At 43.5% G+C, this 14,370-nt stretch overlaps 1 protein-coding gene across 3 annotated transcripts in view; it reads left to right on the top strand.

Annotated features, from left to right (window-relative positions):
- Positions 1-622: 622 nt before the first annotated feature.
- Positions 623-14,370, top strand: part of GRB2 (growth factor receptor bound protein 2) — a 60,492-nt gene continuing 46,744 nt past the window's right edge. Inside the window, exons 1-3 of one of the 3 annotated variants that reach the window (XM_074319841.2) lie at positions 768-914; positions 5,369-5,467; positions 8,227-8,441. In XM_074319841.2, coding sequence (XP_074175942.1) covers positions 8,364-8,441 — 78 coding nt within the window. In that variant the 5' untranslated portion in view covers positions 768-914; positions 5,369-5,467; positions 8,227-8,363. Of the gene's footprint in view, positions 915-2,002; positions 2,179-5,368; positions 5,468-8,226; positions 8,442-14,370 lie in introns of those variants that run through there. The other 2 variants (XM_019745571.3, XM_074319842.2) reach the window with 2 other exon arrangements.

The raw sequence follows: 14,370 nt of genomic DNA, 5'->3' as shown, positions 1-14,370 counted from the left end.
CCTTCCCCTGGAACGCCCTCACCCCTTCTTCTCTGTCTGGCGAACTCCTACTCATCCTCCAAGGCTCAGCCCAGACATCACAGCATCTTCTCTGGGAACGCTTTTCTGAGATGGACCGAGTGGCGACCCCTCCCCCTATTCTTTTAGCTTCCCTAGCATTCCCCAAATAATTCTAACAATCCTTGTGGCATTGTTTGTTTACTTTTCTTCCACCCCTCTAGACCGTGAATTCCTTGAGGGTCAGGATTTCTGTTCTTCCTTGTACCTTGTATACCTAACACAGTGCTTAGCACATATTAGGTCCTTAATTCAATCAATGAACAAACGAATCTATTAATTCATTTAACGTTGCAGAGTTTGTTTGGACCAGATGCTCAAGTATTTCAAGACCTATTTGGGGTGCTTCATGCAAGGGGGAGATTCTTCCCCGCTCCCTCAGTTGCTTTGATTTGGTGAAAAGGGAAGGGAAGTGATTAGGGTGTGCATACGAGTTAGTCCTTCAGGGTTGAGCTGTAATTTACGGGCTCTGGCATCGAGCGGGTTACAGCGACTCGGGGGTGGAGCCGTGCGGGTGCCACCTGCTGCGGGGCGGCCTGGCGCATGCGCCCTGGCGTCTAGGTCTACCTGCGAGGGCCTAGCAGAGGAGGAGCGCTTGCGCTCTGGGCCTTTTCCGCTGGGGGAAGTCTCGCGGGGGCGGGGCGGGGCCGCGCGGGGAAGTTCTCGCGGGACCCCGAAGAGGAACGGAAGCGAGGAGGCTGTGCTGCTTCAGAGACCGGGCGGCGGCGGCGACGAAGACTGTGGTGGTGACAGCAGCGGGAACAGGCGCTGCCCTCGGGGAGCAGCAGCAGAATTGGCGGCCGCTCGCACCGCTGCGGAGGGGCCGGCCGGGCGCGGAGCGGAGCAGCTACGCCACGGTGAGTACGGCCGGCGGCGGCGGCGGTGCTGCTCCGGTGCTTTTTCTTCCCCGCTCCGCAGCGGGAGTCGGTCCGCAGGGACCCGGCCCAGCCTACCGAGAGCTGCCGGGCCTGGGGGTCGGGGCGGCGAGGCCTGGGGCGGGAGCGGAATTCCCGGGGCTCCGAGCTCCACGTTTCCTCTTTTGGGGCGCTTCCTTCCTGGGGACCATCCTCCCCCAGCCCTTGGCTCGGGACCGACCCACGGACCCCGGAGCAAGAGGCCAGGGGCTCCTCATGAGATTTCATGCCTTTTACTTGAGGGTTTGCGCAAAAGGGATCTGGGAGAAGCCCGACAGCACCGAGTGCTCATTCTGTGAGTCAGTCTGACTTGGCCCGGAGGCGGGGGATTCGCTGCGGGCTGCAAATGTCGTGATTGATGCTCCTTCGACCTGCACGGTCACCACGTCACCATCTCCTGGTGTCTTTGGGCCGAATTTTGGGAGGGAGGCCACCAACCCTATTAATACCATGAGTTAGAACGTTTGCTGCCGGAGCCAGTCGGGATGCCGTTACTTCGGCTCCCCTCCCCCTTTTTGAACGATTCTCTGAAAAATATTTGTCAAGAAAAATCAGCAGTTGGTTGGAATGCTTCGAGGAAAGATTTCAGTGAGAGGCGAGAGAAGCACTGTTTTTCATTTGTAACGCTTACCGTATACGATTGGGGTCCCTGTGAGGTAGAGCTTGTTTAGGGAGCTATTCTAGGCTGGCTTCAGATGCTGTAAAAGTACAAATTGCAGAGGACCTGAAATGCACTCGAGGTCTGTTGGTAGTGGTGAGTCTCAGAAAAGGGTCGAAAAGACACACGAGAGAAATTACGCAGCATTCGTCTCAGGCTTTCTCGTCCCTCTTTCACTTTGTACTTCTCCAGTTGCCTTCCTTTTCTATGTACTTCTCTTCATTCCACTGCGGACACTAAGTGCTTGCTTGTGTAATGCAAGTCACTTGCCCCCTCCCCCCACCTCTTTTCTGATCTACTTTCCCTTCCTCATTATTTTCCCCTCTCTGGCATAATTTTTCGAAGTTTCTGCTCTTTGGAGCAGTTCGTTTTCTCCCTCATTTTAAGATTCCGTTTTCTCTCCCTGGAAGATACCTTCTTTCGTGCGTTAACCTTTACTTTCACGCGTCCACTGTGTTCTTTCAGTCTGCCAGAAGGATTGCTAGAGAGCCATGCGAGACTTAAATTCTCCCCCTGGGAACTGGGAGGCTCAAAGGATTGAATTCATCCGTGAGTAATCAATACTGCCACTAGGTCACAAGTGGAGCTTGCCTGTCTCATTTGTGTTTTAGTTGTTTTCTTCGTTTTAAGATCCTGCTTTTGTGCCTGCTTACACTTTTCTTTCTGTGTCTCTTTTATATTAGGAAGAGGGGGTCAATTTGGGGTTTGTATGACTTGGCTTTTAGTGGGGGTGGTTAAGGTAAAAAAAAAAAACGAAAGCCAACCATAGACTTATTTGTTCTGCTGCCCCTCCCCGTGTTCAAAATTTTCTGAATCCCCAAATAAAAAACAAAGTTAATTCTTGTAATCGGCTTTCTTTGATATAAAAAGCGATCATTTAAATGCTCGAGGCAGTTCATTTCCTCAGGCAGGTGTATTCAGCTTTGAGGGCTTATTGGGTTTTTAAGTCCTGCGAGTGATGGTACTTAGAGCTTTTTCTTAGTAATGCCTGTTATGTTGCCTGTGTGCAGCGGTTCTAATTGTTATCTAGAGCAGAAGAGTAACAGACTTTGGAGAAATGAAGTAATACAGAAGAGAGACCGACCATGCTCTCTTGAGAGAAATTAATAGTTCCTTGCTTAATTCAGAACTTTCTGGCACTCCTGAATGACCATTGAGAGTCTTTGGCTTTCTTTGTGAAAGTTGGCTTTTTCCCAGTTGTGCCAAGTGAGTATGTGGATATGCATTATTTTTGTTTTATGCGAAGACGTTGTGCATTATCGGGAATGCAAAGCTTAAAATCTGGTGAAGGCACCTTATAGTACACCAGTGATTCTTAAAGTGTAGCATGCACAAGAGTTACCCGTGAATCTTATTTAAAATTAGCTTCTGGGCCTAAGACCACTACACTGCAGAATTCCAGAAGGCACCCCACAGTGAATCAGTCTCTAAAAGGGGGGATTTTGATGCAGTTGGTCCAAGGACCAAAAGTATTGTTACAGAACACAGCCATAAAATCATGAGACGGGAGTGTGGCTTTAAATTCCTCAACTTAAAATTATACTTTCTGTATATACAAAGGAAATATTTAAAAACCTAATAGAAGTAAGTGACTATAGATGTGATTAGTTTTTATATGTGTAAATATTTGAGCATTGTTAGAACTGTGAGGTGGACCAATTTAAAGTTTATGCTTAATAGGACTGGTAACCTGTCTTGTCAAGTCCAGCACAACACAGGCAGTGAGGGTGCAAGAAGGGGCGGCTTTGGGTTAAGTTTTAAGAAAGAAACATACAGAGACTTAACGCAGTTAAATCTCAGAAGGCCAGGGGTCTCACAGTTCTGAAAGGTTGGAGCCCAGAATAAAGCCTCCTGGAGGTTTTTACTGATAAGTATACAAGGGAGTAGTAGTGTTTTTCTGGCACGGTCTGTGGGACTCATTTATCACGTTATAGAAACAACCCAAACCAATTATGTTGATCTTCAAGCAGCCGAAGCAGAAAGTCCTTGAGGTGAGGTATGCAACTCCTTTAAGGGACATACATCACATGTCGAAATTATTTCACAGAGCTGAGCAGAGCGAGCTTAATCTTATCACTCTCAAGACTTTTCTCCCAATTAGGTGAGAGGGAAAAGTCAGAGCCAGCAGCTGCTTTTCCCAGTCAGGGGGAAGGGGAGACAAGGCCCTTTCCCAAATCTTTCTAAGGCAGCTCATCGGGGCGTCTCCACGGGGTTCTGCCTGGCTTGAGTTGTCGTTCCCCCCCCCCCCATGGGGAATCTTACTCGTCATTGGCTGCAAACCCTCTTTTGGAGACTAAAGAGAGAGAAATATACAGTCGCAGAGATGCACAGTTTCACAGACTCTTCTTTCCTTAAGGAAAGACTGGGGGGGGGCAGTCTGCTAGGCTGCTGTGTGACAACACTGTCCACCAGAGGACATTTGTAGGTGGAAGTTCTAAGTATCCTGTGAGAAGATGTAGACTGATACTTGGAAGGGTCTGGTGATGCTAGTTACCACCACCTACCACTTCTGCCAGACAGCCTGCTTAGGCCTCTCCGGCTGCTCTCTTAATAATCAAAAGGACCTTAGAAGGGAGATGCTGGTATTTTCCCCATTTTCCAGCGGAGGGATACTAAGGCTTGGAAAATATAACTTTTTCTCCAGTGTCACTCACACAGTAAGTGAGAAAGTGACAGTTGAATCCAGAGCTAACTCCAGAGCATTAATAAGATTTTTTTTCCCTAACTACGTGCCTATAGTAAAAACATTGAAAATACAATTGAGGTGTGTAGTGCAGAAAGTGAAAATATTCTGTGACCTCGCTTCCCGAGATAACCGTTGTTAACCTTTTGGATTTTTTCTCTAGTTACACGTTGGTATATATTATTTCGCTCTGCAGAAATGGATAAACTGTAATTTTTCTGAAGTTTTTTTTAACTTGATAATATATCTTGGTACTTATATAGAAAGCTATTCCATACATATGTTCATGGATATTGGTCAGGTATGTATATATTTTGCATATGGTATTTGTGTCACTATTTTAGTGAGTTAAATCTGTAAAGTAGAATTGTTTATTCAAGGGTGTGTATTTTAAAATTGTCAATAGATACTACAAAATTTCTCTCCAGAAAGATTGAATTAATTCCCTGCTAGAGTGTGGGTTCTGATGGTTTTATTATTATAATCCAGTACCAAGTACATTGTCGTAGTAGCTGCTCAAAATGTTAAATGAATGAACATTGGATAAAGAGTCTGAGTGAGAGTCTGTTTACCCAGAATATTGCAGAGACTGGATTTTGTAAATCTTTAAAAAAAATTGCCAATTAGTGGGTGAAAGAAATCTCATTGTTTTACTTTGCAGCTTTAATTGTGAAGTTGAGTATCTTAGGTGTTTTAAGTACAGTCACATTTTAACTTACTTTAAGTGACTTACTGTTGGGCTCTGTCCAAAGCACTTCATGCATATTATCTGTCTTACCTAATTGAATGCTCAGTGAATCTTATAAAGTAGGTCATATTGTTCCCATTTTACAGATGAGAAAATTGGGGCTTGTTTAAAAGGCTTGCCCAAAATTATAACTGGTCAGCATCCAGGGTCATTACTTGAACCCAGATCAGCCTGCCTTTAGAGACCATACAGACGTTAGCACTAAGCCATACTGGCCCAGTAAGTGTTGTGGATTTTATTTTCTGTGACTTTGGGGAAGAAGAGAGTTAAATAGAAGAACGAAACTAAAGTTCTACAAATACTTTTAGGAGACTGCCTTTTAGGATACAATGCGTGTTGCTTGAAACGAACAATTCAGGCTGTACTTGCTGCTCGGGACGGGCTGCAGAGGTGCGTGCCGGGAACAGGTGAGACACACTCTGATTAGGCTTGGGTGTTGAGTGTACTCCCAACCCATTTTCTTGGGAAATGAACAGCAACATCTCCTCTATTAAAATCATTATGCATTACGTCCACGCTCACATTTCTTCCTTTTAGCAATTAGTGTTGCATCTGTGATAGAGTTTTTTTCTGTCTTGAATGAAACACACCCTTTTGAATTTTTTTGGTCTGTATGCTCTTTTCTGTGGACAGCCTAATAAGCTGACCTCTTCCAGTTTTCTCCATGAGGTATTGATTGTGCTTTGTTTTTATTTCTATCAAGCTGTATCTCACAAAGCAGTAGTCACTTGGAACATAATTTTCAAGAGTGGTAGTCTGAGTAAAAGCTTTCTTGAAGAAACCTGTGGTAGATAAGTAACAGCAGGCCAACAAGTGTTGAAAACTGCCTTGGTTTTTGTGCTCTCGCTGTTCAGTTACACTGCAGTTGTCTGTAATCTTGAATGACATAGATGTTTATGTCCTGTTACTACATGGTACCTTGACAGTGCTCTGGGTTTCTGTCTGATTGCCATTTTTCAAAAGGGAAACTCCTGTTCTTTTTTTAGATCTGCTCAGTTCTTTAGCTTCCCATTATTGATATAGTCCCAACAATCAGACTTGGATACCAGTGAAAATAAATGGTCAGGTCTGTGGAAAATATTGATAGGCATGTAGCAGAGATTTTGGAACACTTGTAAAAAATTAAAAATAGGTACCCACATTGGAAAATAAGCAGAAGAGGAAAAGCAGTTATTAATGCTGGGAAAAATTGAGAGTGTCCTAGAAAGGAGATTGGCTGTAATACATTATTTAAATCACCAGTGAACAATATTTTGTGTTGTAATACTACTGCTTAAACCGGAATATGTGATTTTACTGGGATGGGGCAAGGGGAAATTGGCAGGGCTGGGACAGCGAGGTCCTCATCTTCCAGTTAATAGATGACGGCTGGAGTAAATGAAGAAACAGCAGTAGAACACATTGTTTAGAAATATTGTAGGTGAATACAAAGAGAAAGCTAAAAACAAAATTAAGGGTGATTGCTTACGGGTGTTGGGGAAGGGAACTGCTTTTTCATAAACTTTTAATACTCTGACTTTTAAAGATATATATGTATGGATTAGTTGATTAAAAAAACTGTAGAGACTGTAAGTAAAAGGTGTTCAAGGACACACAAAAATAAATACTCTGGGACTAATCTTTGTATTTTTTTTATATTTGCTAGAACGCTTTCTGTACTTCCCTCTCTTAGGGCCGGAGCCTAAGTTTGGGACCCTACGTTTGCCTTATAGAATAAACACTGGCTTGGTTTATTAGTTTACCTGCAGTAGCGTGTTTATCTTTCAGAATTTGACTGAGGGACGTTTTTTTTTACCAGGTGATTTCTTTCCTTCTGGGTAACTCATTTCCCTCTAATCTTAATATTCCCAGCTGGTTTACCACTTAGTCTACTTGCAGCTATGCTTGATTTAATGCCCCAATTATTAACTTGAGAACAAGAATAATCACTCGCGCCCCTCAAATGAGTTCTCTGCTAGGTGGTAATTATCCAGGAAGGGTGTCACTATAAATAACCTGTCCCCATTCTGCCAGTGTCTGTGTTGTTTTCTGCTTTTATTTAGCCTGTATGAAAACAGTGAATGATGAAACAAGAATGGGACTTTATTTTCCTTTAGTTATGCAAAGGTCTGGGTTGTGTGGAGACTCTACTACAGCAGTGATTGTCTGCATTGCCCATCACCATCCCCTGGTCCACCAGCAGAGGGTTATTAGACTCTACCTGTAGCATGCAGTTTGGATCAGTGTAGTACTCTTACGGCTCTGAGCAAAGCAGCTGTTCTCAGGGTAACTGTCAGAGACAGCTCTTTGACTCTCTGGCACCATCTCCCTGAACTTTCTATATTTGTCAGTTCGGATTCTGAAAAAGGGATTCCTTTCAAGTGTAGGTTAGAACTTCAGCTTTGCTCCTTTGGCTAGAGATAATGTGGAGGCTGCTTCTGGAATGCTGAGCCTTGGGCATCTATTTCAAGGGCTATCAATGACTCCAGACTCTTGGGGGTCTTCAGGGGAAGAGGGAGCCTAATGCAAGAGCAGGTCTCCACCCGCAAAAGGCTGAGCTGGACTTCCTTTCTCTGGTTGCCTGTGCTCAGAGTAGTTGAGTTCAATGAAAAAGGAGCTCTGTGTTCATTTTCTCCCGCTTTCCTAGGATCATACCAAGGTTTAGTTTCTGAGAAGAGTTAGAAGCAGTTCAGGACCAAAGCGTGCATTGCTTGCTTTTGACTGTGTGGGTAGGGGACCCAACATTTTCGGAAAAGTAGAAAGGGGGGGGAAGAGGGAGATTGGCCTATTTAACTGAGAAAAGTAGGGTGCCATCCCCAGGGGGAGGTCCTTCTTCAGTGGACTGTCTTTTGTGCCCAGAGAAAAGAGTGTAAGGGGTGAGGGAGGAAAGGCGGAGACCCATCGGGACTCCAGCCGGTTCCTGCACACCCTGCACACCCAGCGGGAAGGAAGAGGAAGTGTGTTCTGGAATAGCTCGAGCAGCTGCCGCCATTGGCCGGCGGGCCTGTCAGTCGCCTGGGCCTGGGGCTGAAAGAGGAAGAAGATCGGGGCTCTTGCCTGGAAGGGAGGGAGGAGGGTTGAGCCAGCCGAGCCAGGGGGCGTGGGGGCTGGGACAGCAGGCCGATTGGCAGGGCGGGGCTGCCTTCGATCCTGGCCGCTTCACTCAATCATCCGTCTTCTGATTCAGGGTGGCATTGTGTGTCCCGGAGTGCAGGAGCAAGTCCCAGAAGAGAGGTGAGGCTGAGCCCAGAGCGCTGGGTTGCTTCAGCAGGGAAGACTCCCTTCCCCCTGCTTCAGGCTGCTGAGCACTGAGCAGCGCTCAGAATGGAAGCCATCGCCAAATATGACTTCAAAGCCACTGCAGACGACGAGCTGAGCTTCAAAAGGGGGGACATCCTCAAGGTAAGTGTTGATGCCAAGCAAATGCTGAGATGGCCTCGCCTTGTACTCACCTGCCTTCTGTGCCTTGATAACACACAAAGAAGCCCGGGCTGCTGCTTTTTTCATTGCCCACTTTTAACATTTACCGCCGTGTGTGATCTGGACAGCTGAGGTAGACACTGAGCAGAATATTCAGTATGACTTAAGACGGTTGGTGCGATGTATGGTCTTTAACTGCCTTTGTGTGAATGCCTTGAGTATTTCTACTTGCTTGTTGGTATCGGTACTATTTTGAGTAAAGTCAAAGCAATATGATTGTAGTAAGGAAATATATGAGTAGCTTGATTTACCTTGTAGAGTTTTATAAAAAAATTGGAGGATTTTTCGAAAGATCTAAACTTGAAGTATTTATGTGAATGCACTCAATTAGTCTTATTTTACATAGTCAAAAGATTTTTGCATTCTGGAATGTGATCCTAGTTGGTTAGAAATTTATTTCCCCTAGTTGAACAAGAGGTGGTTAGAGGTATACGCCAAAACTCATTAAAGAACTCAATGCATTTTTATTCTTTGTGAAAAAACGAATGGAGTTCTAAATAATGAGGTTCAGCTTGCTGTTGTACAAGTCAGATTTCGATTTTAGAGAAACTTGATGAGCAGTTACCCCCTATTAAAGTCTAACTGCACGAAAGAAACCTGCTGACAGTTTAAAAATAAGCTTCTTTACAGTTTGCAGCTCATTTTGAGCCCCACTATTTATATGAGGATTCACTTTCCCCCTGGCACGTGTTAATTATGTTGTTTACCCAATTGCCTGAGCAGCTTGCCCTTTTGTATATGTAATTATTTTTACAAGGGTGGGTGTTATCTAATAGCATGTCAGTTCTAAAGGATGAAAACCTGAAGTTTAGTATTTTTGTATTCACTCTCCAAGTTTTGGCTTTTTTTTTCCCTTTGAGCTTTAGTCTGATTGCTGGAATTTGCCAGTGTTTGCTTACTACCCCTGAGTGAAATTATTAGAATTATACAAAGAGGAAGAAAGTGGAAATGTAGAGTGGTCCTTTATAAATAGTCCTTGATAAAAGGACTAGTTTTTTAGAAAGTTATGCAGACCTATGGAGAGTTACTATTTTGCACTCATTGCCAGAGGCATAGAGTTCTGCTCTGAAGTTACTGCACAGTAGTTTAATCTTAGACATGCAGACTGTACTTCATAGAAGGTGATATTGGAGAGCCCTTTAAGGAGGAAGAAGCTGTGTGTTCTCTTCAGAGCTGTTTTTGTGATGCCAAGCTTTTTGAGGGTATTCTCAAAGTCAGCACTAAATTGCCAGAAAGCAGGCAGAACCAGCTATAGGTTTTAGAGTGAGGTATGTCGTCTGTTTCTGTTTTCTTAGACAGCTAGAAATCAGAGCAAACTTCACTTAGACTACTAAATTACTCTGTATCATTGGTTTACAGAGGAGATAATTTGATATATTTATAGGTGATTGCTGTTTTCTGCAGATAACCTGCTAGTGATATCGTAAGATTGGCTACTAAAGTACCCACATTTGTACCCAATACAAAAACCCTTTGGAGCCAAGGGTTTTTTGTTTGTTTTGTTTTGTTTTTCCTTTCTTTTTAAATACAAACTTTGATTTTTCCGTTAAACTTAGCCCAGAAACTTGAACCTGGAAGCCTGGTGGTTCATAGTTTTCTGTGTTAATCCTATTGTATATTTAGTACTGAAGCAATGAAACGAGGGATTTGAGGTCTCTTTTTAAGAATTTTTAGACAAGCACTTTTCCCTGTTTACTATCACTGAAATTTTTCCTAGATCTAGACCATGAACATTTTATAAGTTCTCCAACTTAAATTGGTAACCTCTTGAACAAGTATAAAACCCTTCTCTCCCATCCTATAATTAGAGAAGATGATACTGTTTAAAATGCCCCCAGAAATTCTTATAATGGGAGAGAAAGTGAATCAGTGCTTCTATTTACTTTCAGATTTTCTTTGGGGGAGAGAAAAAATACATTTATTTGGTTCTTTCTAATTTGGTAGATAACTGGCATATGAAGTCATAATGCCATTATTGCTTTTGAATGGGGGCCATTAGCTGTTTGTTAGTAATCTTGTGGCTTTACTCCAAAAAAAAAAAAAAAAAAAAAAAGAAAAGATACAGTAGTTGCCCTTTGTCTCATAATTCTGTGAAAAGGCTGAGTGAAGAGGAGAGACATAAGGGACACTGCTTTGTCTTAAGAGCTGTTAGTAAGAAAAGGGGGGGGGGCAGTGTTTTCTTCCTCTGATTATTTAAGGAGTAACAGGCTTCATTTGAGTGGCTTTGATTTGATTTGATAACTCTTTAGCTTAATTATGAGCCAAAACATGTTTAGAAGTGACTGGAATCGCATGGGCAAGTTTAACTTGATTGAAATGGGGATGTGATTGCCCTCCCTTGATAAAGGGAGCAGTGCATGTTGGTGTTGAATACATTTTATTTGAAGATAATGTAATAGGAAAGGGCTTTGCCCTCTACCTCTGACTAGAGTTCAGAAGAATTACATCCTCTCACTGTCTTGGAGTTTCTGGTTAACTTTTGGTTAATGGTGACTTCTGTCCTCCAGCAGACTGCTTCCTTAACTTTCTTTTTTTTTTTTTTTGTTTATTGGAGTGACAATTATTAGTAAAATTACATAGGTTTCAGGTGTACAATTCTGTAATACGTCATCTATATATCACACTGTATGTTCACCACCCAGAATCAGATCTCCTTCCATCACCATATATTTGATCCTTTTTACACTCATCTACCATCCCCCTCCCCCTGTACCCTCTGGTAACCACCAAACTATTGCCTGTGTTTCTTCATTTGTTTGTCTTGTTCCTTTGTTGTTTTCAGTTTTATATACCACATATCAGTGAAATCATATGGTTCTTGACTTTTTCTATCTGACTTATTTCGCTTAGCATTATAATCTCAAGATCCATTCATGTTGTCGCCAATGGCACTATTTCATCTTTTCTTATCGCGGAATAAGAAAGTATATATACTGGCAGTATATATACCACAACTTCTTCATCCATTCATCTATCGAAGGACATTTTGGTTGTTTCCATGTCTTGGCCACCGTAAACAGAGCTGCAATGAACATTGGAGCACACATATCTTTACAGATAAATGTTTTCAGATTTTTTGGGTAGATACCTAGGAGCGGGATTGCTGGGTCATATGGTAATTCTATTCTTGATTTTTTGAGGAACCTCCACACTGCCTTCCATAGCAGCTGCACCAATCTGCATTCCCACCAGCAGTGTATGAGGGTTCCTTTTTCTCCACAGCCTCTCCAACACTTGTTATTATTTGTCTTGTTCATGACAGTCATTCTAACTGGTGTGAGGTGCTATCTCATTGTGGGACTTCCTTAAATTTCTATCTACATATTGACTTGTACTGCCCTGAGAAAAGAAAAATGAAAACATTTTACTGGAAGCCTAAAATAGAACTGAATGCTTCAATATATCTGCCTTTGTTACTTTTCCTCTTGTAAAAGCTCATGTTTTTCTTGGGGAGCGGAGGGAGGGCACTGGGGCATAGAAATGGAAGGAATTGCTCTTCTATTGCAGGTTTCAGGCCTTGTGTGGCTAAACTGAAGCTGCATTTCGCCACCATTATAGGGCAGGCTTGAGATAGTCCCAGGGATTCTCCACTGAACATGGCCCCTGAGTACCCCGGAGCACATAAAACATCTGAGTCCACCTAAAAGTTGCATCTGCCATTTAGGGGCTCATGTACATGTACTTCAGACAGTGCTGCCCAGGAATTAAGAACCGTTTGGAGCTCTCAAACCTGTGCTCATTCCAGTCTAGAGCCGGCTTCTTGTTTTCTATCAAGGCGGACCTTCGGCTCTGGAAGAAAGCCAGCAGTCTGGATCGTCTGGGTGTCTTCTGCTCTGTCCGGTGCTAACTACCTTTACCGGTTTCACAAGCTGCTTTAGAACTGGGTCCTGAGGTCACACTCAGATCTTTGAAGTCGTCTTCTGTCTCACTGCTGATGACCCTGTTTCACTGTCACGCTCCTGAGTATCTGCTTGAGCCACATCCTGGGAGAAGTTGCTCTGAGAGTTTGGGAAGCAATAGAAGATGTACTTCCTGCCTTCAGGAACTCCAAAATCCAATAAGAAAAAAGATTAATATCTGAAACAGTACATGGCAGTGTGTAAAATTAGAGGATTTTGAGAACAGGGAACGACCTTTTAAAATCTCTTAAATTAGACTTTTATTATTTTACAGATGAGGAAATGGTGGCCCATAGAAGTTCAGTGATCTAGTCAAGGCCACAAACTGTTAGTACTTAGTAGTGGGCTGGTGTTTAATGGGATGCCGACGTTGTGTTACACTTTGTAACTGCCAGAGTCATTTTGGAAGGGAAGAGATTGGTAAGAGCTGAAGTCAGAGAAAGCTGTGAGGAAGAAGTGTGATTTGAGCTGGACCTTGTGAGGTGGCTAGGACAGAGCTGGGTGAAGAGAAGGAAGGCGGGGGACTTGTGCTTGGGTTTGCGATAGGAATGCGAGAAGAAGGTCATACCCTTATTGACATAGTGGAAAATGAAGTAGAATTGGAGCCAGGTAAGAAAAACTCAAGAGTTTGGAGGTGGATCTTGTCCTTAAGGCGTCTCTGAAGGTTTTTTAGCTGATGACATAAATGCTCTGTGCGTATAATGGATTGCAAGGAAGTTAGCCTGGGGTCCCGGCCGGAAGGTGGCAGTAAGCAGGTGGTGAGGTAAGTGGCAGCATAGGTGTTGGCGACTAGGAGTGAAGGCCGGGGATGGTTGGAGAGTCTATGGAAAGAAAAGTCATGGGATTTCTGCCTGTCACCTGGGAGCATTTGAACAAGTTTCCTGTGTGACTGAGAAAAGACCGCTCACCGGAGATGCTTCTGAGAGCAGGAATCTGAACTAGGGTTTGATGGGTTACAATGTTCATGACAGCTGGGTTTTGGCGCCCAAGTCTTCGTTTCAGGTGTGTGAATTATCAAACCTAAAACGTAAGAGGTTGGGATGGTTTCTTTTTTCTTCACTATTTTAAAGTCCTAGTATCAGTATACATTATAGAGGCATTTCTCTGCCTATTGGTAAGAATTCGTATCAATCTTGTGGACTAAACCAGGAATATTGCATTTAATTTTTTAAGAATGAGGACTATTTGAGTTCTCTTATAGCAGGTAATTTGTTTGCCTTTCATAATATTCTTTCCCCGCCCCCCACCTTATCTGAATGGACGTTTCCAGATAGGTGCTAAGGATGAACTTTCAGTTTCTGTGCAAGACTCCTTTTGGGAGGCTGGCTGAAGACCAGTCATCCTCGGTTGGCGAAAGAAATGAGTAAGGAAATGAAGTGTTCCTTGGGGTCTTCCAAGTGTCATCTCTGTAAGCCATTATAGATTTGAGGCACTGAAAAGTTGGTGCTATTAGCCCCGTCTTATGGCTGCGCAAACAGGCTCAGAAGTTCAGTAACTTGCTCAGGTTCACGCATCTAGTAAGTGGCAGGTGTGGCTGCCATGCTCCCTCTGCAGTACGGTCACACCCCTCTTAACTGTCAGGATGAGTAAACCGGAAGTGTAAGGTACCTGCGTCCTGCTTTGCTCCCCTGCCAGCATGGGCAGCCGTCTGTGGCACTACTTCTGCTGACTGACTTACTGGACAGCCTGTCTAAAGTACGTTGACTTCAGTAATGAAGGAAATGAAACAAACAAATGAGGTCATTTTGTCTCATTTGTGACAAAGATTGACCCCTACCCTCCATGGCCAGGGTGTGGACAAATGGGTAATGTCATCTCCTCCCAGGGGAGGTTTGTACCAATAGTCTTTCTGAATGGTGGCTTGTTGATATGTATCAACATAAAATGACCAGCAGTTCCACTTTTAAGAATTTATTCTAAGAAAATTCTCAAACAAGTGTTAAAAAATGTAG

This window comes from Rhinolophus sinicus, chromosome 12 (genome assembly GCF_057876585.1).
Source record: "Rhinolophus sinicus isolate RSI-liver-muscle chromosome 12, RSI-T2T, whole genome shotgun sequence".
NCBI lineage: Eukaryota > Metazoa > Chordata > Mammalia > Chiroptera > Rhinolophidae > Rhinolophus > Rhinolophus sinicus.
This window is presented reverse-complemented; position numbering and strand designations above follow the sequence as displayed.